Below are 26,341 nucleotides of genomic sequence, written 5' to 3' on the forward strand. Positions count from 1 at the left end.
GCCTCCTGGCGCATGCGCACGCGAGGGCCCTGCCCTCGGCGGCGGGCGCTGGCTACGCAGGCGCACTCGGCCCTTCGAGCCCTGGTTGCCGTAGTGATCGTTTGGCGTCCTCTGCCGGGAGAGAGGGCTCCGCCTGCGCTAAGATGGAGCCCCCGAAGATAGATCCCGAGTTCCATCGGTTTTATCACCAGTTGCTGAGCCCGCTGTCACTCTTACCCCGCAGGCCGACGGCCCCAGAGCCTCCGAAGCGCAGCCCGCAGGCCTCGATACTGCAGACCGTGCCGCTGGCGAAGCTAAGGGTGGCGCCGCTGTGCCGCCAGGTGGCCAAGCTGCTGGCCAACAGCGGGGTGGCGTCCTGGGTGCCTTCAGAAGGCCGACTCCGTCTCACCAACGTCATCCTGGACGAACTAAAATGCAGTTGGCGGGAGCCTCCTGCTGAACCTGGTCTGAGCTACGAGAACAACCAGAAGCTGAGGAAGCGGCTCGAGGCTTACGTGCTGCTCAGCTGTGAGCAGCTCTTTTTACGCTACCTGCACCTGCTGGTGACTATGTCGACCATGTCGAGGGTCTTCACTGAATCAGCCACCCTCACCCGGTTGGCTGCCAGCCTTGCCAGGGACTGCACAGTCTTCCTCACCAGCCCCGACGTCTACCGTTGCCTTCTCGCGGATTTCCAAACCCTTCTGAAGGCAGAGCAGACCCACAGCAGCATGGACAAGCGGCCCCCAGCCTGCCCCATTGGATCTTTCAAGCTTTGCCCGATCCCCTGGCCTCACAGCACGGGCTTCGCCCAAGTCCCATGCTCTAGCCTCAACCTGAACTACCTGGTCCAACTCAGCCGCCCACAAGAGTTTTTTATTGAGCCTGAATTGGATCCATTGAAGGAATTGAAGTCCATCCCGCAGTTAAAGAGTAGAAAGCCTCTCCGCAGGCTGCCTACCATAAGAAAAGAGAAAGACGTGGACTTCAGTTCTTCACAGATGGTGCCAATTCCCAGCCACTCTGTGACTCTCGCCAGTAGGGGTCCCCTCCTCCCCACTTTACCTGTCTTTTCCCAGCTACAGAGAAGCCAGTCCATGCCCTGTCTTCGTGAGGGCTGGAAGCTGGCAGATAAATTGGGTCTTTCTCCACTCCCCCCTCGTCCCTTAACCCCTCTGGTCTTGGCTCCGGGAAAAAGCAAACCAGAGCTTACTGGGGACACTGTGGCTGCGGATCTGAAACAGAAGATAAAGAACATGAACTTGGAGTGGACTCACTACTCAGCATTGGACTCTGGCCTGCCCCCACTCCTGGGGGTTGTGACCCACCACCCAGCTGCTGCCCATCACCTGGAGGAGCTGCAGAGAATGTTAAAGAGCTTCCAGGAAGAAGAAGCCTCCAGGCGGTGGGACCTCCTGCACCCCAAATCCCCTCCACTTTATCCACAGCCAGTGACCAATACTTTGAAGCTAAAAAATAAAATTGTTCAGGCAGCAGCTGTGCGGCTCTCTGATAGAAACTTTTTGGACTCTTTCCACGTTGAGCGGGCCAAAGTCCTATACAACCACCTGGCTGGTGAACTGGACTCCAAAGTTATTGAAGAAATGGATATTGATCGCCTCATTGGCATTAGTACCAAGGAGGTCTATGAGGAGTTGATGAACCGTGTCTCTAATGACCATTTCTGTTTTGATCAAGGACCTCTGGTTGAGCCTGCAGCAGATAAAGACTGGTCAAACTTCCTGTCCTCAGCCTTTCTGCGCCATAAAAAACAGTTTCAAATAGTCAACCCTGATCTGACTGGAATTTACCAGAGAATAAATGCTTCCCAGTCTAACCCTGAGAAGATGCCTTCTCCCACACCACCCCAGGCAAGTAAAAACTGGGAAAAGCGATCAAATAAGATCTGGCTGAACTGGTGGAAATCCACCCTGTCTGTGGATGACTACTTTAGGTACCTCACCAACCAGGAGACAGATTTCCTCCATGTCATCTTCCAAATGTTTGAAGAGGAGGTACCTGTGGAGGTTCCAGTACGCATCAAAAAGTCCCCAATGATTCAGCGGCCCCCTCCCTTGTTAGAAGATGAAGAGCCAGACTTTGTGCCAGGAGAGTGGGATTGGAACACAGTGCTAGAGCAGAGGCTGGGAGGTGAGAAGGACCAGATCCTGAGCCTGCAGAAGCGTCTGGAACGACTGTGGTCTGTTCTGGAGGTCCCCCACAAGGGCCGGCTGGACATGGCCATCAAGTACAGCTCCAAAGCCCGTCTGAGGCAGCTGCCCGCATTGGTGAGGGCCTGGGAAAAGGCCCTGAAACCCATTCAGCTGCGGGAGGTATTGCTGGGGAAACTAGAGTGGTTTGAACAGCAGGCCTCTGACCCCAACCGCTTCTTCCAAAGGTCTGAATTGGGCCTGAGTCACCTCCTACAGGAGAATCAGTTGCGCAGCTATTTCCACAGGAAGCTCAATCAAATGGAGCCTTCTTTGGTTACCCTCCTGAAGGAGATTGAATTAATCTTTGGTGAACCAGTGACCTTCAAGGGGCAGCGGTACCTGGACAAGATGAAGTGGGACAAAGTGGAGATGCTCTACTGGCTCCAACAGCAGCGGCGAGTTCACTACCTGAGGCAGGACAAAAAGGCCTCCCAGCAATCAGCCCTGTTCAAGAGGCATAACAGCCAGCCTTTACTAGTTCCTGGGAATACTCCCGATACCCTTTAACCAGACCAAGCATCCTCAAATCCCTCCCTCATCTCCAAACACCCAGCAGCTCATCCGGACCTCTTGATGGCTTTGGAAGAAGAAATATGGGTATCTCTAGCTGAGGGTGCAGGACTCAGGAACATTGCACTTCGAACTACAAAGGACTGAGATTAAGTCTTTGACAGGGAAGTTCTCACAAAAGAATCCCCAAGTCCAGTATTCCCATTTATGTCAACAGGCTGGTAGAATACAACCACAATCTCTTATCAAAGGAACTGAGACTGTCTCTTGGAAAACATCAGACACACAAACCATGATCTTTGGAACATTCTTGTCCTTTAGCATTCCTATCTTGGAACATTAAATTGGCTGATTAGAGTCCTAAATCAAGAAGCTTAATGGCATAACAGTTAAGAACTAGGGCTCAGGAGTCAGATATGGGTTTAAATCCAGGCCATGTGATCTTGGGCAAGTTACCTAACTGCCCTTGGATCATCATGTCAAATGAAGTGGGTTAGGTACAGGTTACTCCTTCCAGTTTTTGCATTTTATTGGTAAGGCTCAAAGTTTTAATTAAATTTTTACCAGCTAATACAAGCATTTGGTACAAAGTATACTGAGGTGTGTACTGAAGTGTAAATCTCAGGGCTGGGGCTGTAGCTCAGTGGTACAGCACTTGCCTCGCATGTGTGAGGCACGGGGTTTGATCCTCAGCACCACATAAAAACAAATAAAATAAAGGTATTGTGTCCATCTATAACTAAAAATATTTTTAAAAAGTAAATCTCCCTTCCATGCCTTCTTCAGATCCCTGCTTCCCTCCTCCGTGGTATAACAACAGTTTCTCGTATTCAGGAACTGTTTACTGAGCATCAGCTAGGTGTTAGATGCTTGGTCTACATCAGTGAACAAAACACTGACCCTTACCCTTGTGGAGTTTCCATTCAACTAGGAAAAAAACAGACGATAAGCCATAAACATAGCACCTAAGCACGTTGAATTATAGAACATTCGAAGGTGATGAGCATTGTGGAAAAGAAAAGAGCAGGATAAGGGGAACTCTACAGGGTGATGGGCTAGTTTTAATTAGGGTGGCCAGGGGCAGGCCTCACTGGGAAGGTAAGACTTGAGCAAAAGTTTGAAAGAGGTGAAAAGTGAGCTCTGTGGACATTCAGGAGGAGAACTTTCCTGGTGGCCATGGAAGAGCCTAGGTAGGCCATGCGAAAGGTATTCTGGCCACACAGCAGGGTGGTCGGGGTCTGCAGAGTGATGGGGAGAGAGGAGTCCAAGAGTCATGACAAGTTGTCATTGGACAAATTAGAAGTGGTAAGGCCTTTAGGTTGCAAATGAACTATTTTGGATATAGCCTGAGCATAAATGAGCTTATTTGTACACATCTCTGCAATTTATAACTACACCAATGGTTTCAGTCTGGATCATTGTTTCATCCTTTTTTTTTTTTTTTTTTTTTAACCTGATATGCCTCAAACTCATTCATACGTGAATATCAGTATACATACAACTGCCTCATTCTTTTCACAGCTTTACAGCATTCCACAGTGTGTGTGTGTGTGTATTTCATTTGACCAGTCCCTTGTTATTGGACACTTTCAAATAAAAATTATGCTCTAGAAAAATCCTTGTTCAGGGCTGGAGATGTAGCTCAGTGGTAGAGTGTTTGCCTTGCACACATGAGGTCTGAGGTTTGATTCCCTAGCATCTCAAAAGAAAAATCCTCGTTCATCTATTTAGCAAGTGCATCTCAAGCTCTAGTTTCAGTCCCTGGGAATGGAATTAGGTTAAGCATAAGCGTTTGTACTTTAGATAGGTATCACCCATCACCCTTCCCCGGTCACAACCCTTGTGCTCATCCATCACTGCATGACAATGTCTCTCTTTCCCCATGCTCACTAATAGAGTATGTTATCAAATTTTCATTTTTGTGTATTTTTAATTAAAAATTTTTTTTGCTGTGCTGGAAATTGAACCCAATTTCAAGAGCTTTGAACCCAGCTCTTGAACACTGAGCTCCATCCCCAGCCCATATCCAATTTTAAATTCTTTACCTGTCTAGTAGGTGAAACATGGTATCCCATTTGAGTTGTGTTCTCATAACCCTTATGCGTGAAATTCATCTTTCATACGTTTAAAAGCCTTTTGTGTTTCTGTTTCTGTAAAATTGTCCATGTTCTTTGCCCACTTTATTTTTTAATGGTCAGTTCAGCTCTCATAACCTGTGATACCAACATGCTTCAGGAATGAGAATATCTTGGTGCCTTACCCTTGGTCATCCCTGCTCTTGTCATGCAAGGCCTCAGTGCTGTTACTAGCATGGGGACTGTCAGGCTGGCTCCAGGTATGCTCTGAGGCAGCCGAGGCATTGTAAGATGGTGTGTTCCTTCCTCCAATAGTTGGCAGCTGTTGCAAGATTGCGATGTCTTGTTGGATATCAGATAAATACTTCCAATCTGTCCTGGGATGATGTGCTACAGTTCTTTCACAGCCTACGAGAGGTAGAACCCAAATCTCTAAAAGCCCCAAATCTTCTACTTTAAAGGGACAGCTTATTTTTTTGCATATTTAAAATATATTTATTGGGCTGGGGGCATAGCTAAATAGTAGAGTGTGTGTTTAGTATATATGAGGCCCTGGGTTCAATTCCCAGCCCATATATATATATATGTATTGATAAATATATATCCACTTAACACAAATCACATTACATCATTACATGTTTACAGAAGTATTGTATTTTTATGAAGAATAAGAAGATTTGTTATTTTACACTTTTGCAAATCTCTTTAATGTCTGGTTTAATAGAAGACAAGCTATTCTCCACTTCCGCAAGCCATCTGCTGCAGTGTCGCACATCATGGAACCTCTGGGAGGTACTCTACACTTTGGAAAAACGGCAAGTAGTGTCTTAGCAGTGTTATAAAAATAGTGTGGCCCCGGAAAATCCCATAAAATAACTAGGGGACCTTATTCGTGAGTGTTTTTTTTTTTTTTCCCCAGAACTGGGGATTGAACCCAGGGCCTGCTAAGCAAACACTGTACCCCTGGGCTACATCCTCAGCCCCTGTTGTTTTTTTAAGTAGAGGAGGGGCAGAGATGATGGCAAAGGCAGAAGGGAAAGTGGTGGCAGGGGTATGGGATGTGCTGGGACCAGGACAGGAAAAAGGAGAGGAGGGCAGCAGACTAGGAAAGTTTATTAACTTAAAAAGTGTCAAAGACAAGGCCGGAAGTAAAACTACAGCTTAGAAAACAGAGGGCAGCCTGCTCGATGAGCAGACTGCCTTTTGGTGACTTGGTTGTTCTGGGAAGAGAGACACATAGAGTTAGGCTCAGTGCCAAAGGCCACGTGGGTACTCATGGGGAGTGGGATGGAGCCCACCTGTCACTGGCTCCACTAAACCACTAAGCTCACAGACCCCCCCCTTCTTGGTCCCAGGAATTTCTGTGTTTGAGCCACTTTTACTTTGTACTGTCATTTTCCTTAAATAAATCCACTTATTAACTGGTTTGAAAAGGAGACTTCATCTAATCATCATGACAATACCAGGAGATAAGTACTATTAACATTTCAAAGTCCAGATGAGGAAACCAAGGCACCCAGTGGTTCTGTAAATTGCCCAAGGTCACATAACTTGGAATGTGGCAATCTAGATTCAGACCCAAAATGCTAGCTCTAGGTTCACCCTCTTCACCTTTGTGATGATTTTTAGCATGGAATGTGGAAAATAAGTAATCTCAGTTGAAGCCCCCAGAAGAAGCTGAATATGATCAAATTCTCTCTTTTCATTAGTGCTGCACCTGGATGAAGTCAGACTTGAGGCTCATATAATTATTCTTTCAGGTTCAGAGTACATTCATCAAGCCACTCCTGGGTAACAGTCAGACAATTTTCTCTGTGTGGGCACAGGGGAGAGGAGACCAGAGGAAACCAGACCCCAGCCTTGTTACCAAGGAGTTTAAGGTTTAGTGAGGAAGATAATTTCAATAATATGTTAAGTGAGGGGTACAGTGGGAGCCCACTAAAGGGACATTTGAGAGACCTGGGGGGTCAGGGAAGAGTGGTAAGGGAGCACTTCCTGGAGGAGGTGGTACCTCAGTGGAGTCTGGATTCCAGAAGGCTGAGCTGGAGTTATCAGACACTTGCTGGTAGAGTAAAAGTATCTATCTGGGGCCTAAAATATGTATCAAAATGATTTGCTTACCATTTTAACCAAAGCTACCCTTTAAAAAAAAGCCATTAAGTCACTAAATGCCAAGTTCACCTAATATCACTAAGTAAGGCATCAGGGAAGTGCATCCTGGCCAGGAAGCTGAAAGTCCCAGCTTTTTCATTCTTTGTGTAACCTTGGGTGAGGAATTCCATCTGCTTTTCATCCATTCATCCCATGTGTGTGTGCATGCACATGTGTTGCACTCTAGGAAAGTGCCCTACACGGAGCTATGGCCTCAGCCCCATTGAGCATGTAGTGGATGGGTGCTGTCTATGGGTCAGGCACTGTGCCAGGCAATGACGCTACAGCAACTGGCAGAGCCAACAAGTCTGTGCTCTCAAGGAGCAATTGAGATAGAGACCACAAGAGGAAGTAAGAGGGAAAGAGGCATGGAGAGACCTGGAGATCACGCAGGACTCTGAGCTCAGGCGCAATACTCCCCTCCTCTTTTGAGAGCCTCAGCAGGGAACGGTTCCGTCCAGCCAGACCAGGCCTGGGATATGAGTGTCATCTGCCTCATCTATTACAGTTTTAGCCCATACCTGCAAGGTACCATGCTGATACTGCTTGCTTTACAGATAAAGAATCCTCAGAGAAGCAGATTTACTTCAGTGGTAGATCGAATTTTAAAACTTGTACTTCCATGAATATCACCATCTAGAAAGTGAAAGACATCACAGAATGGGAGAATATATTTGTGAATCATATATCTGATAAAGGGATTGTATCTAGAATACATTACTCTTACAAATAAAACAGACAATTCAGCCAGGCACGGTGATGTATGCCTATAATCCCAGTGTCTTGGGAGGCTGAGGCAGGAGGATCAAGAGTTCAAGGCCAGTTTCAGCAATTTAGTAAGGCCCTAAGTAACTCAGTGAGACCCTGTCTCGAAATAAAATATAAATAAGGGCTGGGGACTGGTTCAATCCTTGGTACAATAATAAAAAAACTGTTACTAGAAAAAAAAAAAATAAGTGATAGACACTGGGTAAGAGCCTGTGTTTTTCTGCTACCCTTGGTTGTGGGGAGAACAAGACAACAAAAGTTCTTTTTTGACACTGATATCTCCTGGCCTATCAGGATCCTGTACCCACTGACAAAACGGAAAGGATCACATGAGTTATTTATTTATTTATGGTACTGGGGACTGAACTCAGGGGTACTCAACCACTGAGCCACATCCCCAGCCTTGTTTTGTGTTTTATTTAGAGACAGGGTCTCACTGAGTTGCTTAGCACCTCACTTTTGCTGAGCCTGGCTTTGAACTTGTGATCCTCCTGCCTCAGCCTTCCGAGCAGCTGGGATTACAGGCATGTGCCACCATGTCCAGCACAAGAGTTATATTTGAAACAATAATCTTTAGTGACAAGGATCAATAACAAGACAAGGTCAGTTCAAGACTGGACAGGCAATTGCTGGCCAAATGTCCTCACAGAAGTATTTTCTAAGTAAGCCTGCAGCGGCCTTGCAAGGTGGGAATTCTGGCTATCTTTTGCAATAGTTCTTGTCACTGGGTCAGCATGCATGAGATCACTCTTTCACAACTTCCCAGCTTTTTAAAAAAATTTTTTTTAGTTGTAGATAGCTACGATACCTTTATTTTATTTATTTTTAAGTGGTGCTGAGGATTGAACCCAGTGCCTCACATGTACTAGGCAAGCACTCTGCCACTGAGCTTCAGCCCCAAACTCCAGTTTTATTTATTATTGTTAGCAGCTCCATTTTGATTCTGGCAACTTTTGCAACAACAGCAGCAGCTCGTATTTTGAAGAAAACTCTTCAAAAACATGCTAGGCCCTGATCTTAGGACTTTTCTGCCATGGACTCCTTTTTTCTTCTCAACAAGCTACTTAACGACAATGAACCCTGTCCTATAACTGAGGAGGCAGGTGCTGAGAACGGGGACTTTGCCTGATTTAAGTGTGGACGGTATGGGGTAGAGGAAAGGGCACAGGCCTTTGGGGTTAGATGTGCTGTGGACCTTGGGCAATTTACTTAATCTCTCAGTCTTATAGGGCACCAAGTAAGCTTTGGTGACTAAGGAGCTCAGGTGAAAGGAGAGGATCAGCTCACTTTGGAGATCTACTTATTTATAGTGAGACACCTGCCAAGGACCAAGATCTGGCCTCTGGGGAATGGGCCTCTGGGCTTGTGTCCAGCAGGTGAGGAAGTGAGGAGGCCTTGCCAGCTGCTGACTCTCTGACTACCACCACCCATGGGCTATTCCCCCTGCCCAGGGAGGGCCCATATGTTACCCTGCCCCTCCCCTCCCCACCTCTGGAGGCCCACCAACTGGCCTGTGGCTGGTTCCTGCTATAGGATGTTGGGTTTCTCTGGACAAACTGAGACTCATGCACCAGAGGCGTCCACACGTGCTCCCTACTGCAGCCCCACAAACGGTGGTACTGGTCCAGACTAGGGTCTAGTTTCAAGTTTTACATTGTCATACCTCATCTGACCAACCCTACCCCACCCCACAAATGATAACTTGCCAGCTGACTAAGGCAGAGATTTAAAAGGGGTTCCACTGAGGGAGAAAGAGGTCAGTCCTGCCTATTTCTACTCCTGAAGACCTCAGATCACCTCAGATGATCTTTTAAATTAAAAGACAATTTTGGGCTGGGGATATAGCTCAGTTGGTAGAGTGCTTATCCCCAGCACCACAAAAAAAAAAAAAAAAAAAAAAAAAAATTAAAAGACAATTTCTGGGAAAAGTTTAGCATTAAGCACAATGTAAACCCTGGCCACGCATTATTATTGCTGCTGTTCTCAAATCACTCCTCTGAGTTATGCAAAGGTGAGGTAAGTCAGAGGTCATTCTGGGATTAGAATGTAACAAGACCCTTCTCCTAAACTGCTGTGGCCTGAGATCTTTGTGATCTTGGCACGCAAAGCAGTGGGGATGTGGCTCAGTTTTTGTGTGAGACTCTGGGACCTTTAGGGGTGGGAGTAAGGACCTAATGTTTCAGCAGGAAGACCTGGAGGTGAACCAGAACTACCCACCATACCTTGAGCAAGAGCCCCAGGAAAGAAATATGGGTTCAAGACTTGGGGCCCAGAATCTCCATTCCATCTATTCATCTGCACACTCCCTTGCTTGCCTCTTCATCCAGGAATCTGTCCATTCAGGTATCCATCCATCCATCCATCCATCCATCCATCCATCCATCCATCCATCTTTCCATCCATGCATCCTTCCATCCATGCATCCACCCATGCATCCAACAAATATAAGGGAAGCCAACTAAGTGCCAGGCATGACCATTTTTAAACCTTTGTTACCTGCTGGGTGGGTTCACAAGCTCTCCATCAGAAGAATCAGTTAAAGGTACAGCTGCAACAGGAACAAGATCCCTGAGACTTCTTGTTTGAGCAAAAGGGAGACACAGTATTGGCTGAGAGAGTGTCAAACTAGCTCTCTGGAAAAAATAGAGTTAGATTTTCCTTCTATGTAAGGATTGCAGGGTTGGGCTAGAGTCTAGCAATTTTAATTGGTTTTGGACACATTTTCTAAGGTGTTTTCTTTGCAGGTCCTGTGCAAGCACTTCAGCCTTGAGTAAGGGATGGTCAGTCTGGAGCCCAATACTGCGTCTCTCTATGTTATCTTTGCCTTGGGATGAGGAGCCATTAGGAGAACACAAGGTGCTGGAAGAAAATACCTGTCATTCGAGTGGTGAGCCGAGGGTCCCAGGAATTATTTACTGCTTTGGTTCCTCTGCAAGTGTTATCCTTCATGTTGTTTGTCCTTGGAGAGTTATGGAAAGATCTTTTGGCTCTGAGGATGCACCTGATTTCTAAAGCTAATAAGATGATTTGAGAGTGAGAGAGGGTAGGGAAGGGCATATATACTTATTTATTCTTCTTCTTCTTTTTTTTTTTTTAGTATTGGGGATTGAACTGCATGCTAGGCAAGTGCCCTATCATTGGGCTACACCCAGCCCCATATCATGTTCTCAATGGGGAGCGAGCCATGAGTTAAATGGGAAAAGCATATAGCCTGCTTTCAGTAGCTAGCAAGTCAGGAGTTAAGGTCCCTGGAGCATACCTGCCCATTTCAGAGGGGGAGGGCTGGTTGTCTCACTTTGTTAGCCTTAGTCTCCCAAACTTTTGGCGACTCCAATCTTATCATATCTGATCAAAGGCACCTCCATCTCACATTAAGTAACATGTTACTACAATATTTTTTAAAAACTTTTCACTAGTGCATAATAATTCTACATGATTGTGGGATTCAACTGCAGTATTTTTGCAAGGAACTTTATAAAACTTTTATTTGCATTTATTTTATGCTGAATTTATTCCCATGCCATATGTTTTTGTTTCTTTAGTTTCTTCAGGCATATCTTTTTATTCCATGAACCTTCTTTTCTGGTTGAGGAAGAGTTTGTTCCTTTGCAGTGAGAATCACCTCAGTGTTTCAGGGGGAGCTCAGGCATGGGTTAATGGAACCCTGGGCTCTGTAGGTGCCACGGTGCATCTTGGGTGCTTTGTCTACCTGGAGGTGTTCGATGACCAGAGAACCTACATCTAAACCCTTGAGTTCAGCATTACTCTCCGCATTTTTAAGCATGTGCAGCAAAAATTTTGGGGCCACTGACCCTGGGTCCAGCCCCACTGTTTGGCCTGGGCACAACTCCCAACTCCATGAATGTAATGCTGGAATGGCACACATTGCTTCTCTCTCTCTCTCTCTCTCTCTTTTGTTTTCCTTTTTTTAGTTCTTGATGGACCTTTATTTTATTTATTTATAGGTGGTGCTGAGAATCAAACCCAGTGCCTCACACCTGCTAGCCAAGTGCTCTACCACTGAGCCACAACCCCAGCCCAACACATTGCTTCTTTAAAGTGACATCTTTCAGATTTAGTGACTTTTTGAATAGGAATACCCTTGATGGCCTGCTCAGTATCATGGGTATTCTTAAAGTGAACATGAAGGGGTGGGGAGATAGCTCAGTTGGAAGAGTGCTTGCCTTGTAAGCACATAGGCCCTGGGTTCAATCCTCAGCACTGCAAAAAGTGAGCATGAAAATGTGAACCTCTCCATTTACATAATTTGTAGGGTTTTCCAGGTCAAGAGAGTGGCAAACCATTTTCAAGGATCACTGCAGGACCCTGGACCTCCTCAGTCAGAGCAGATACTGAACACAGTTCTTTTGCAAGGAATTTTGTTTGTTTTAGAAATCATCTGACTTCAGGTAACATTTAAATTGTGATTTGCTATGGTTTGTGTGTGTGTGTGTGTGTGTGTGTGTGTGTTTGGTACTGGGGGGGGGGGGCAAGTGCTCTACCACTGAACTACATTCAAAGTTTTTTTGAATGTAGTTCAAAACTACATTAAAGTTTTTTTTTTTTTTTTCCTTTTGAGGTACAGTCTCACTAAATTGCCCAGGCCAACCTTGACCCCTTACCTCAGCCTCCAGAATAATTGTGATTACAGGTGTATGCTGTCACACATAGCTTGTTAAAATATTTAAAGCAATCATTTTGAATCCTCCAGATAATCTTGGATTAAAAAATTCTGATTTTTGGTTGTAGCAAAATCCTTTTTGGTTGTAGCAAAATCTTTATGAATATTAAATTTAATAATCACATCAATAAAATTAATTTATTTGGGAGATATTTAATTGAATTCATAGCAGTTTAAAACTTTTTTTTTAAGCCCAGGGACACTTAACCACTGAGCCACATCCCCAGCCCTTTGCAACTTTTTGTTTGACAGGGTCTCACTAAGTTGCTGAGGCTGGCTTTAAAATTTCGACCTCCTGATTTAGGCTCCTGAGTCACTGGGATTATAGGCATGTGCCACCACACCTGGTCATTTTTTTAAGGTCAGCAGAATTTTTTCCACAGTATTCAATATTTTCACAGCTTCTGGAAAGCCCAAAGGTTGTGCTATCTGATGGATAAAACGGTCCTGATGGTCAGGCAACGTTCCCGTATTGGGGATAGTAACAAAGGAGAATCAGGTCAGGCACAGTGGTAATCCCAGCTACTCAGGAGTCTGAGGCAGGAATGATGGCAAGTTTAAGGACAGCCTCAGCAACTTAGTAAGACCTTTTCTCAAAAATAAAATTTAAAAAGGGCTGGGGGTGCTGGGGTAGAGGCTCAGTGGTAGAGGACTTGCCTAGCATGCATGAGGCACTGGGGTCAATTCTCAGCACCATATAAAAATAAATGAATAAAATAAAGGTCTATCAACATTTTTAAAAATATTAAAAAAAAAAAAAAAAAAAAGAAGGGCTGGGGATGTAGATCAGTGGTGCAGACCTGGGTTCAATCCTGGTACCACCAAAACCCAAACAAACTAACAAACCAAAAAACAACAACTGGACCCCTGTTCTCAGAAGTTTACAGTATAGTGGGAAATAAGAAAAAATAAGGGGCTGGGGTTGTGCCTCAGTGGTAGAGCACTTGCCTCGCATGAGTGGGGACTGGGTTCAATCCTCAGCACTACATATAAATAAATAAAATAAAGGTATTGTGTCCATCAACAACTAAAAATTAAAAAAAAAAAGAAAAAAATAGGTACAGGGTATGATAAGTACTGAAATGTATAAAATGTTCTGAGCTAGGGAGAAAGATCTTCTTTAGGAGAAGTGTCCTAAGACATTCAGGCTGAGCAAGGCAGCTAAGAAGGACTCTGAGTCTTACAGAGAAAATTTCTTTGGGAAACAGGCAGTGCAAATGCCCTGAGACAGGAAGGCACTTAGTGTGTAGACAGAAAGGGGGTCACTGTGGCGGGGGAACAAGAGGGCCAGTGAGGGGAGCCCAAGGGGAGTTCAGACAGGAAGGCCCAGATCATGTTCACTCTTCCGAGCCACGGTGGGCGTGACCCAGTGTGCATTTTATTTTAAGTGCAGGGAGGGCTGTGATCTGGCCTGGATTGGGATCCCCAGGAAGCAGACTCTGAGATGGAGATTAGCAGGTGAGTCTGTTGGGGAGGGCACTCAGGATCAACACCTGGGGAAGAGAAGAGAAGGAAGCAAGACTGGAGGGGGGGGGGGGGGGCAGGGTTGAGGTGTCAAGGAATCTCAAGGGACACATCCCCTGACCCTGCAAGGAGTTGGGCAGAAGCTGGGATGGCCCTTTAGATTTGTCATTAGATGGGGGAGGGGGTGTAGCTCTTCAGCCCCCGCAAAGGCAAGCCCCCCTGGGCTGACAGCTGAGGTGGCGCTCCCAGTGCATGTACTGTCTAGCTCTTGCACGGGCATCTGGTTGGCCATCACAGCCCACTCCTGGGCCAGGTTACCTTTGGGGGTACCTCAAGCTGCTGTGTGGAGCACAGACTATTGGAGGCAGGAGAGGATGTGGCCAGACAAGCAGCATCAGCCTGGCCATGAGCAGAAGCCCTGGGAATGGAGAGAAGCATTTTGGATTGGGGAGATACTGAGATTCTGAGCATTTGAAGATGAGCCAGATGTGAGGCATGAAGGTAGGGGGAGAGTCAAGGACAATTCCAGATCTCTGGATTGAAAGACTGGAGCAATGGTGGTGCGGAACGCAGGGTTGGGATGAAGACATGTGCCTCTGGCTACTCTTAAGATCTAGGAGCTGAAGTCAAGTACAACTCTTCCAAAGAGGTGCAGGATCAAACTCAAACTCAACAGCGCCCCCACGTGTCAGTGAGAAGTATAAGAGCAGTGGCTTCCCAGACTAGTTGCCCTGCCTGGAGGGGAAAAGGTTAAACCAAATAAATCACTGCCAATTCTGGAAAACTGAAAGGTGAGAGGGAAAGGAGGAGCCTCAAAATAAAAGTGTAGTAGCTAGGATATGGTGTTTCAAGAACTATTTAAGAAAAATAAAAGGCCTTATTATACCTGTGCCATAAAGAAATCAGCTATCCCAGCAACAGGGTTGACAGCGACCAATGAGGGAGCATACACTGCATCTGAATGATCTCATGTGATCTACACAAATCCCTACAAGAAACGGAGGCTCAGAGAGATGAGATGTGTCCCAGGTCACATGTGGGGCCAGTGGATCACAACTATTTCATATCCAACATGCCCTTTGGACTACCCTGTGTACATTCTGAACATCCAGACTGTGCCTGATGGGTAGGATGCAGGTGGACAATATTTGTCAAATGAGTGAAATCAAATTAATAGATATCATCCTTCATAATTTTAAAAATCAAAGAAAAATGAAAGGAACTTATGCTAAAGAAATCTGCATTTCTGCATGCACATGCTCAGTCAGGATCACACTAGGAGACAACAAAGTGGTCACTGTAAAGAGGAATTGCTCTAAGTCCAGGCTGATAGGGACACGGTGCCATCAGAGACACATTCTTCTGAAATGGCGACTAACCGTTCATAAAGACCTGAACTCATGCAGGGAAAATTCTGCCCTTGGATGACATTTTAGTAGCATTCCTGGAGAATTCAGTTTACTAAAACTGTGTTCGTAATATTATGTTTTCACTTACATAACAGAGTAAGGGTTTTCAGCTCAGAAAATTATAAACAGGTTTTCCATTTATGTTAACAACCAATGGGGCATTAGAAGGTCATGCAGCATATGGAATAATTCTGTTATGTGGGACTGTTCCAAATGGTGTAGCATCCCTGACTCCATGTACTAAAGATCGGAGCCCGATCAAGGTGATCACCCAAAATACCCATGCCCATTTCCAAATCCAATTTCCAGGGACAGGAATCTTCCTTCATGACCTCTAGTTTGAGGCTGGGGATGTGGCTCAGTGGTAGAGTGCTTGCCTAGCATGCACAAGGCCTTGGGTTTGACTCCCAGGACTGCAAAACAAAAGATCTCTAGTGTGTGTCAAAGTGCCGCTGCCCAAGTTCTGCCTTCTGGACCCTCTCCTCTTGTGGGCCTCCCAAGACCTGGGCTTCTGCAGCTTCCTTTTAGGACTTCGTTTGCAAGTGCTTTTTTCCCTAGAAGGCTAGAACTGACATGATAAATGAGGTACATTTCTACCCTCTTCCTATTTCTATTTCTTCAAAAAGGCCCAAAGAGAGGATTGCTTCACATGGGTGAGGCCCTGGTTGGAGCCCCAGCACTGCAAAACAAAACAAAGGCCAAAAGAGGCAGAGTAACTTGTTCATGGTCACACAGCCACCTCGAAGTGGCAGAACCAGAATTAGAACCCAGGTTGGTCAATGTGACTCCAAAGTCTGTGATTTTGCCCTGTTTGACTCTCTCCTCACTGCCACCCGTGTCCTAATCCCAGAAAAAGATTTATGTTATGCTGGGAAGCAAAGGCTTAGAAACCTGAAGTAGGTAACTTATTGGGTAAATTTCTTGTAAGTGGTTGACCTTTCTTGAAGGACAGGAAGTCCACACAGAAATGGGTCTGGAACAGATTCAGACCATCAATAGTAAACTGCTACTCACATGAATCAGGTGAACATTCCCAGAAATGGAAGCCCTGCAGTTCACCCCCTCTTGTTCTGGAGAGGTTAATTCCGTCTGGCCACCATCTGGGTACTGGGCCACCCACTAGCCTGCCTCTTTTCTTTCCTTTCTTCTGTACTAGGTATTAAACCCAGAGGCACCTTAACACTGAGCTACATCCCCAGTCCTTTTCATTTTTATTATTTTACTTAGGAACAGGGTCTCACTAAGTTGCCCAGACTGGCCTTGAACTTGCGATCCTGCTGCCTCAGCCTCCTGAGTAACTGAGATTACATGAAGGTGTCACTATGCCTGGCCCTAGCTATTTTCATTCACTCGCAGCATTGGACTCTATGTAAAGGATGCAAAACCTTTCTGAACCCTCGTGGCAAAGGAGGGTGAAGTCAACCCCTTACCCTGAGACCTGGCGATGAGCAGCAAGCAACTGCCATTTCATTGCAATTTCAGGTCTTAAAAGAAGTGCTCCAAGTTTTGCAAACTACCCCAAATATTTTGGAGATGTGTTCTAGTAGAAAATAAGTTAATAACAAACTGCCCCCCTGTGTTAAGATTCTCATGTTCTACTGACAGCTGGGCACTCAATCCCTGTATAAAAATTGATGTGCAAGGGCATACTTTTCAGACATAAAGATTCACTAGCATATTCCAAGGTCCTTACCTAGACCGACTGAAGCAGCAGCCAGGACCATGCATTATCAACTACCTCCCACTCCCCTCTGCTACTCCTTGGTGACTGGGTGACTGACTTACATAGTCCTTTGAGTGTGCTTGAAGGAGCATGCTCGGTTTACCAACAGCATTCACTGGCACATCTGCCTGTACCTGGGGGGTCTGCAGAGGCCAGCTTGAAAAACTGGGGATTGAACCCAGGTGTGCTTTACCACTGAACTATATACCCAGCAAACCCCTCCCACCCCCCTTTTTTTGCAGCACTGGGGATCCAACTCAGGGTCTTGCACATGCTAGGCAAGTACTCTATCACTGAGCTACACCCCCAGACTCCAGACCCAACCTTTTATTTTTATTTTTTTAATTTTGAGATAGAATCTTGCTAAGTTGCTGAGGTTGTCCTTGAACTTTTGATTCTCTTGCCTCAGCCTCCTGAGTCGCAGGGATTATAGGTGTGCACCACTGTGCCTGGCTACCACCCTTAATGAGGTCTTCAAATGACCCACATGTGGTCCAAATTCCTCTCCTCATCTTACCTGCCCTCTGGATGGCATTCATCACTGTCAGCACTTCCTCTCTCTAGCAACGCACTCTTGTCTGCTTCCATGACATTGCTCATCTTCCCCCTCCTTAGTGTCCATTCCTTCTGTCATCTCTGCTGCTCCCCTCTGTTCAACTCAGCCTCCAAACATGGACATGCCCCTGGGCTTCAGTTTCCTCTTTTGAATTTGTATAATTTCTGTCTGGCAGGGTTGTGAGAATAGCCCGAGGTAATATATGTGTGACTTTAAAAATATTCCTCCTCCTACTCCATTAATTATAATTACACTCTCATGCATCACTCTGGGAAGAAAATGAGCCACTTTTCCACCCAATACTTGTCATGTGACTCCAGTATCAGACATCAGACTAGGGGGAGATGATTGTTTCCCATAAAGGCTTTTAATTTATTCAGCTTCAGACCTTTCAGGAGATGAAGTATGTACAAGTGTAGCTTAAATGGCCTTATGAGTACATGGCTGGGGTGCTGACAGCAGGCATTTTTCTTACATTTTCTTGCCAGGATTGCATGGACCATAATTACAGTCTTCATCCTTCTAGAAAGTGAAGCTACTCATTGAACAATAGTTGGGTGACATCACATTCCTTCAGGGCAAGCTGAAGGAGTCTTTAGTTCATCTGACACTTATTAAGCAGGTGTTCAGTGTATCAGGTGTTGTGCTAGGTACTGAGGAAAGAGCAGTGAGTAACAAGGGCCCCGCCCAAAGAGCATCCTGGGAGTGGAGTACCACTACCACTACCACTACCACTACCAGTACCACTACCAGGAAACGGGAATTGCAGTCCACTATAAGAGGAAGTTCAAGTTGACTGGGAATCTGGGGGTATGGTGCAACGGCACTGAGCACAGTCAATGGCAGGTGCCTTCCTGTTGAGACCAGCATGACCAATCTCTAGGGTCCTTCGAGGGGTGAAGGGGGATTGGAAAATAAAGATTCACAGACACAGATCTTGAAGATTAAGCTGGGATCAGGTGGAGCCTGCTCTCTGATGGAGATGCAGGTCTAAAGAGTTATGCCAGCAACCTTTATTTATATATATCTTGTTATCAGTTTAAAGACTATGCAACCATTATTTTTTGTATTCAGGAAAGTTACAGAAACAAGGACATCCTATGTAGCTTTTTCAAGGTTGCGATCCACAGTTGCAAAGTGCAATGTTAGGAGCTTTGTGTAGCTCTCAAGAAAGCCCATTGTTAAAACAGGCAGACAAGAAGCTGCGGAGCTGTGGAGCTGGTGAAACACTGTAGTTGTCTAGCATAAAAATTTCTTTCATCCTGGGAGCTGTGTGCCTGAGATCAAGGTTAGAACTGATAGGGCTCTTGCACAGAACCTCCTCATGCAGGGCATTGCTACAGCAGCTAAGCATCCTGTGCCCTTGCACAGAAACATTCCCAGGAGGGAAACACAGTCACGAGGTCATCAGAGACCCCTGATCTCAGTAACTGCTCTCCCATCCTCTGTTACCGCTCTTGACACCTTCCTGAGGAAGTGACTTCCAAACTGAGAACTAAAAGGTATCTGGTGTTCTACAATCCCACTTCTGGGTATTTACCCAAAAATTCAAAATCAGGATTTTGAAATGTCTGCATGTCTGTGTTCACTGTACCATGAGTCACAGTAGCCAAGTTACAGAATCAATCTAACTGTCCATCAATGGATGAAGGAATAAAGACAATGTGGAATATTATTCAGTCTTAAATAGGAAGAAATTCTGTCATTTGCAGCAACCTGGATGGAAATGGAAAATAATAATTGGAAATATTGTGAAACAAGCTGAAACAGAGAGATAAATACCTAATGTTCTCACTTATAAATGTGGACTCTAAAATAACTGAACTTGAGCAGGGTAGCATGGTGGTTAGCAGAGGCTAGGGGAAGAGGAATGAGGAGAAGAAAAATTAAAAGGTATAACACCTCAGTCAAGAGGAACAAGATTGCTTTTTTTGAGATCTATTCCACAACATGGTGAATATAGCTAATAATTGAGTACTGTACATTTTGGTATCAATAGAATACATCTCAAATATTCTCATCACAAAACAATGTCAAATATTTCAGATGATATATAGGTTAGTTAGCTTGATTTAATCACTCCACATAACGCAACATCACTTTGTACCCTATAAATATACACAACCATAATTTGTCACTAAATAATGTTTTTGTTTTTTGAGATGGGTTCTTGCTCTGTTGCCCAGGTTGCCTCCAGGGATCTTCCTGCCTCAGCCTTCTGAATTGCTGGATGAAAGATAGGTGCCACTGCACATGGGTTTTGTCAATACATAATTTTAAAAAATGTGTCTGGGAGTTGGGCTGAGGAAAGAGTGAGTGTGTGGGGTCCAAGAGTTTGCACTCCCAAAGTGTAAACGAACTGAGGCTGGAGTGGAGGCAAGAATGGACCTTGCTGCTGGGAATAGAAGCTACCTTTAGGACCTGGGAATGTTTCCTGTAAGAGACAAGGGGAGTCCCAAAGAGCTTATCCAAGAGGAGGGCACAAGCAGGCAGAGATCAGCATCTGCTGGGATCCCTCAGGTCCTCCTCAGCTGACAACCAAGAGTATGAGCTGGCTCCCCTCTGGTTCCAGCACTAATTTCTGAGCAGCTGGATGTCACGTTGTTTCTCTAACCCTCTGTTGCTGTAAAAAGTCAGGTTCAGATGAGATCTTCATATCAGCCTTCCCCACACCCTTTTAGGATTTATCCACTTCCCTTAAACTCTCTTCCCTGTTTCCTCTCCCCCAGCTGGGAACATCTAGCAGGAAAATGTCCTTTTCTCTTTTGTCTCTCCACTAGACTCTGAGCTCTGAGAACGGAGCACTAAGGCCTAATGCATCTGTGCATGGCTCTCTAGTGAAAGTTGCTGATCCTAAGATGAAATCGCTCATGTCAGATTTAGGCAAATTCAGGACAGCCAGGAAAGCATGAAAGGGGTGGGAGAGGGGAGAGCTCACGCTTCGCCTGCCTTTAGGACTTAAACACCCACACCCACACACACACACACACACACACACACACAAAAAAAAAAAACCTTTGCTCTGCACGCCTCACACGTATGCACAGATTCCTGCACCAAAGTTTAGCATCTTTAACCGCGCCAATTCAGACAAGAAGCTCCCAGTGACAGCTTCCCCACCAATGGGCCGAAGCCAATCCTGCCTCCAGAAACCAAGACCAATGGATTTTTAATCCAACCTGTCTTTGCGAATGTCTCCCTTTTAATAATAAAAGCCTTCCTTACCCGTCTCTCTTGGGGGACTTCTGTGGCTTGCCATAGCACACATCTCTGATTATAAACCTTTTGCTCATTTCCCCCCAAAAACCTATGTATATAGACTTTCCCCCCTGTTGTTTCTTATCTGCTTTTACACTCCCCTTGGTGGTCCCCGGACACAGCAGTTGAATGCTTGTAGAAATGGTCCTACCCTACACACATTGCTTTAGTGGTGGCAGAATGCTCACAGGACTGAGTCTGATCTTTAAGACAGCCCGAGTCACTGCCAGAACCCGGGACATCACCGGCCACTCCGCGGATGAGAAGAGAAGCCTCAAAGCGGCGATTAAGCCACGAACGTAGGCTGCGGGGCCAACTTCAGATCTACCGGACTAACCCTTTTTCTCTGTCTCTGTGTCCTCACCTGTAAAGTGCGGATAGCGCCTACTTCACAGGATTGCTAAGAAGATTAAAGGGCGGGGACACACAACGCCCAACATATAATAAGCGGGCAATAATGTTGGTTTTACTCCCAGGCCAGCGTCCTCGCCCCTTCCACCCCCGCCAACCCTGCTCGCCCACGTGCCTCCCGTAAATAAGCGAGCGCGCAGGCGCCCGGGGCCCGCGCCCATTGGCCCCCCGCCCGCCGGCGCGGTGGGGAGGGGCGCCGGCGGCTCCGGCCTTGGGTCAGTGGCGGGGTCGGTTGGTCTGCTCGTCCGTGCGTCTGTGCCGCCGGCTTCGCCCTCGCCATGGCGCCCTGGCTGCGGCTGCTGTGGCTGCTGTGGCTGCTTCCCGGCGCGGCTCCTGCCCCTGCCGAGCCGCGGGCGGCGGGTGCGCAGGCCTGGGAGCCGCCGGCCCCCGAGCTGCTGGCGCCCGCCCGCTTCGCGCTCAGGATGTACAACCGCGGCCGGGCTGCGGGGTCGCGGGCGGTGCTGGCGGCCGTCCGCGGGCGCGTCCGCCGGGTGAGGACGCGCGGGCAGCGGGGCGCCGGGCTTGGTCCGCGGGATGTGGGAACTGTGGCCTATACTTGGGGCGGGGGCCCTTCCGGCGGAGAAACGAACGGAGACGGACCGGGAACGGGCAGGGTGGCACGGGTGGGGCCGTGGACCCAAAGAGGGTACCAAGAAGGGTGGTTATGCCCACCTCATCCACTCCTTCATCCAGGAGGGCGGGGGTACCCTGTACACCCTGGAGGCCACCCTGGAGGAGCCACCCTGCAACGACCCCACTGTGTGTCAGCTCCCTGTGTCCAAGAAAACCCTGGTGAGTGATGGAGCTCCTGCACTTCCCCGCACCCCGGCTCAGTCAGGCAACATTTGGGATGGATGGGTCAGGTCAAGAGCAAGGATCTGAGGCAGCAGCTACCCTGATTTGAATTACTTCCCAAGCCCCCAGTACTGGAGACCAAGATGCTTGGAAAGAGTGGTATTAGGGTGCTAGCTGTGCCTCACCTTGCACTGCAGGGATGATTGCCTTGGGGGTAGTCTTCATTTGAGGAGCCTCCAGCTTCTCTTGTCTAGATCTTGTTCCCATCCCAACCCCAGACTGGCTTCTTCCTCTCCTTTCAGCTTTGCAGCTTTGAAATCCTGAACGAGCTGGGAAGACACATGCTGCTGCGTCGGGACTGTGGCCCAGTGGATACCAAGGTTACAGGTGCTGAGATAGCTCAGGGAGGCTGGGATAGTCCACATCAGACTTCACTGAGGGTTTAGTCTTAATTTCCTCTCTGTCCCAACCCTATCCAGATGACATAAGTGAGACTTTCGATTCTGTCCTTCCACTGTTGAGCAAGGACCTCCCACCCCAGGTGAGGAACCCATATCTGGGAGACCAGCTGCTGCCTTTCACCCCTTCTCCCTTTACCCTGGAGTAGGGCTTTTGGGTTAGGCTGAAGTCCTTGTAAAGACCCTTCTGCCTTTCTAGGACTTTTCCATGAAGATGACTTCTATCTTCAAGGACTTTGTTGCCACCTATAACCGGACTTATGAAACCAAGGAGGGTGAGGTCCTAGCCTCCCAGACCCCTGATCTGATTGGTTATGCCTGTCTCTGTCAGATCAGGGCCTTCCCCCAACATTGCGCCTTAACGTTGGGGAGGGGGACACAGGAAGCTATACATTTCTTAAGGACTCCTTAGTCCTTGAATTCTAGTTCAGCCTTCCAGGACTGGGCAGTCACCCCAAGGAATTATTTTCTCATCTTATTTTCCTGGTCTGAAACCATGGGCCTCTTTCTCTCTGGAAAAGATAAGACGGGGTAGAAGCTAGATTTTCTCTGCTGGGTGCACCAGAGCCTTTCCTATGGCCTCCCCTGAGTGATGCTCTTGAGACCCCATTTCAGTTACTGCCTCACACCTGGGAGGTCAGCACTCCAGTTTGACCTGAAAGTTGATCACACCTCTCACTCCATTGCTGATAGGTGTGGCTCCACCAGTCCCACCTGCCACAGGGTTCTGTCCTTCAGAAGAGCTTCAGGCCCGATTCAGAGACTGCCTTCTCCCCTGGGAAACCCCTGCTCATTAGCCACATGTGCCCTTCCTTTTATGATCTGCCTGGGTTCTGAGCCCCTCCTCGCCTGCTCTTTGGTCCTCAGAAGCCAAGTGGCGAATGTCTATCTTTGTCAGAAACATGGTACGAGCACAGAAGATCCAGGCCCTGGACCGCGGCACAGCTCAATATGGGGTCACCAAGTTCAGTGACCTCACAGGTAGGGGTGATAGCCAGGACCCTCATAGAACATGGGAGAGGGCCTGTCCCCGAGGCTTCTGGTCAGAGCCCATTTCTGATATTTTTTCCCTCCATGCGGTGCTTACAGAGGAGGAGTTCAACACCATCTACCTGAATCCCCTCTTAAAAGAGGAGTCTGTCAAGAAGATGCAATTAACCAAGACCGTGAGTGACCCCGCCCCACCTGAGTGGGACTGGAGGATGAAGGGAGCTGTCACCAAAGTCAAAGACCAGGTTAGAGCCCTGGAAGTGAGGGTGAGATGTGCACTGGCATGGAGGCTGGGGAAGGGACCTGGTGCTGACACTGCCCATCTTTTACAGGGCATGTGTGGCTCTTGCTGGGCCTTCTCGGTCACAGGCAATGTGGAGGGCCAGTGGTTCCTGAACCAGGGGACCCTGCTGTCCCTCTCAGAGCAGGGTGAGCATCCCAATCTAGCCCCCTGTTCCCAGCCCAGCCCCTCCAGAGGGCTCCTCGGGACCAGCCTTCTGTCTCCTAGAGCTCTTGGACTGTGACAAGGTGGACAAGGCGTGCATGGGTGGCTTGCCCTCCAATGCCTACGAGGCCATAAAGAATTTGGGTATGCATTAGTGGGGTCAGGAGGGGCAGGAGGCACTACTTCTGCCCTGACAAGAAGTCACTTTATGAGTTGGGGAGACTGAGTGTGGGAGCAAAACTAGGTTCAAGTCTTAATGCCGATCCTGATTGGTGGAAGACCTTGGGCAGTTGTCAGAGCCTCAGTTGCCTCATCTGGGAAATGAACTAGGCCCACCTGGTAGGAGTGCCTTAAATGTCAAGTGGAGAAATATATGCAAGGGTGTGTCATGGGACTTGGTAAGCAGGGGGCCTGATGGTTTTGCCACTAAGAGGTCTGTGTTTCTAAAAGGCTACTAAACCAAGTGAAGACACCTCACGCCTGAGGAGAGGTGTGGACCTAAGTTGGCAGTTCAGTTCAGCAGTGGGCTGCAGTGCCAGAAAGAGAAAGGGCAGGACACAGACTAGTCTGGGAGCCTGGCAGGGGCCATCAATGCCTGGGCTAGGTTAGAGGGGACTCTCAGAGCAGGAAAGGCAAGTCAGGATCAGGAGTTCCAGGGGGGCCAAGATGAGCCATCAGCAGAAGACAGAACAGGGAGTTGAGTCCCATCTCTGCCACCTTTCTTGCTGGTGACTGCTCCTCTGTCCTCCCGCCTCCTGGTGGTGTCAGCATGAAGAGTCCTCAGAGGGGAGGGCCTGTAGGCCAGGGTGGGTGGAGAACGCAAGGCCTGGTGTGTAAGGGGCTCAGCGTGCTTCTGGTTGAGCATAAGTGGCGTCCACTCTCCCCGTCACCCCCAGGAGGGCTGGAGACAGAGGACGACTACAGCTACCGGGGCCACATGCAGACCTGCAGATTCTCAGCAGAGAAGGCCAGGGTCTACATCAATGACTCTGTGGAGCTGAGCCAGAATGAGCAGAGTGAGTGAGGGGCAGGGGTGAAGCCAGGCCTGCTGAGCAGGGCCCAGGTACCCACTGACACTGCCCCTCCCCCTCCCAGAGCTGGCGGCCTGGCTGGCCAAGAGGGGCCCGATCTCTGTAGCCATCAATGCCTTTGGCATGCAGGTGAGGCCCTACCCCCACAGCCCTTGCTCCATCTCTTGCCTACCTCTCCCTCCCTTCTCCTCAGAGCTGGCCCCCCTCCTCCTTATTCTCCCTCCCCAGTTCTACCGGCATGGGATCGCCCACCCACTCCGGCCCCTCTGCAGCCCTTGGCTCATCGATCATGCTGTGCTGCTTGTGGGCTATGGCAACCGTGAGTTTCACTGACTGACTCTCCATCCACCCCAGGGCACAGGCCAGGGTGGGATGGCAGCATCCCAGGCCTCTTGAGAGGGAAATCAGGGGAATGCCTAGGAACACTGTCACCCCCAGCCTTGGGGGATCATCTGTGCCCTCTGTGGATGGGAAAGCTGGGGAGGATGACGTTTTGTTAAAGACAGGTGGCAAGTGCCCTCCTGTGCCTCAGAGCTGCACCAGGTCCCCATGAGAGTGGTAGGTTGGCACTTCTTGCTTTTTGCTCTTTTCCTAGTACCTCATGCACAGTAGGCCCACTGCAGGTATTTGAAGCTCATAAAGTGCTTCAGGCGCGGATGAGAACGGAGCCCCTAACCCCTGTGCTCTGCACTGCTTCCAGGCTCCCAGGTTCCTTTCTGGGCCATCAAGAACAGCTGGGGCACTGACTGGGGCGAGGAGGTGAGTCTTGCCTGTGTGGCCCTCACTCTTCAGCCCATTCTGCTGACGCGCCTTCACCAAGCTTCCTCTCCCCAGGGTTACTATTACTTGCATCGAGGGTCCGGGGCCTGTGGTGTGAACACCATGGCCAGCTCTGCGGTGGTGAACTGAGGAGTCCACTGGTGCAGGACCTGGTGCTGATCTGAGTGACCCTTCCCAGCCTGACCTGCACGTCTAGGCTCCTCCCCAGGAGGCACAGTTGGCTGAGGGGCGGGAACTGGGTACCTCAGGGTGAGCAAGGGGCTGAGCCCCTACTTCTCTTTGCCCCACTCCCACCTTGAAGTCCCCCAGTTGCATTTTGTTGGATGTGGCAGCTAGGAGTGAAGGATGGAGTGAAGGATGCTTTCATGGCAGCCGCAGCTGGAGCAAGGGGCTCGGGTAAGGAACAGGATGAAAAGATTCTCTTCTTAAGCCCAGCTCTGCCCTCAGCAGGTTCTGGCTTCCTGTCCTGGTTTTCCTCTGTCTGATGCTATGCATATTCTGGTCCCCCTGGATTTGGGGACAGTGTCCCCTTCCACATCCAGGAAACTTGTAACCCACCCCTTCTCTAACGGCAATAAAGAGGTATCCTGGTCCCCAGTGTTGTGGGTGCTCAGTCCCTGGGGCAAGGAGGAGTGGGGGGACCC

At 48.0% G+C, this 26,341-nt stretch overlaps 2 protein-coding genes and 1 pseudogene across 4 annotated transcripts; 2 read left to right on the forward strand and 1 right to left on the reverse strand.

The window, feature by feature from the left end:
* The first annotated feature begins 109 nt into the window (after window positions 1–109).
* On the forward strand, window positions 110–4,086 carry CCDC87 (coiled-coil domain containing 87). Its single transcript, XM_079103296.1, has one exon. It carries the CDS (start codon window positions 144–146, stop codon window positions 2,697–2,699), a length of 2,556 nt encoding a protein of 851 aa, XP_078959422.1. The 5' UTR covers window positions 110–143; the 3' UTR covers window positions 2,700–4,086.
* A 7,108-nt stretch (window positions 4,087–11,194) lies between these two features.
* On the reverse strand, window positions 11,195–21,478 carry LOC306639649 (large ribosomal subunit protein uL22-like; annotated as a pseudogene). Its single transcript has 3 exons — window positions 21,310–21,478; window positions 11,742–11,859; window positions 11,195–11,589 (listed from the first exon to the last, which is right to left on the reverse strand). The product of its transcript is annotated as a large ribosomal subunit protein uL22-like (transcript).
* Window positions 21,376–26,294, forward strand: CTSF (cathepsin F). 2 transcript variants are annotated; one of them, XM_079103219.1, is made up of 14 exons: window positions 21,377–21,689; window positions 21,892–21,990; window positions 22,296–22,380; window positions 22,473–22,534; window positions 22,651–22,726; window positions 23,319–23,432; window positions 23,541–23,686; window positions 23,774–23,870; window positions 23,950–24,030; window positions 24,783–24,902; window positions 24,982–25,046; window positions 25,146–25,236; window positions 25,618–25,676; window positions 25,752–26,294. In XM_079103219.1, the coding sequence occupies exons 1-14, from the start codon at window positions 21,477–21,479 to the stop codon at window positions 25,824–25,826; spliced, it is 1,383 nt and encodes a 460-aa protein (XP_078959345.1). In that variant the 5' UTR covers window positions 21,377–21,476; the 3' UTR covers window positions 25,827–26,294. The 2 variants fall into 2 exon arrangements, with proteins under 2 accessions (XP_078959346.1, XP_078959345.1); XM_079103220.1 differs by lacking the exon at window positions 25,146–25,236 and having other exon boundaries at window positions 21,376–21,689.
* Window positions 26,295–26,341: the final 47 nt, after the last annotated feature.

The sequence above is a fragment of the Sciurus vulgaris genome, assembly GCF_902686455.1.
Source record: "Sciurus vulgaris genome assembly, chromosome: 11".
NCBI lineage: Eukaryota > Metazoa > Chordata > Mammalia > Rodentia > Sciuridae > Sciurus > Sciurus vulgaris.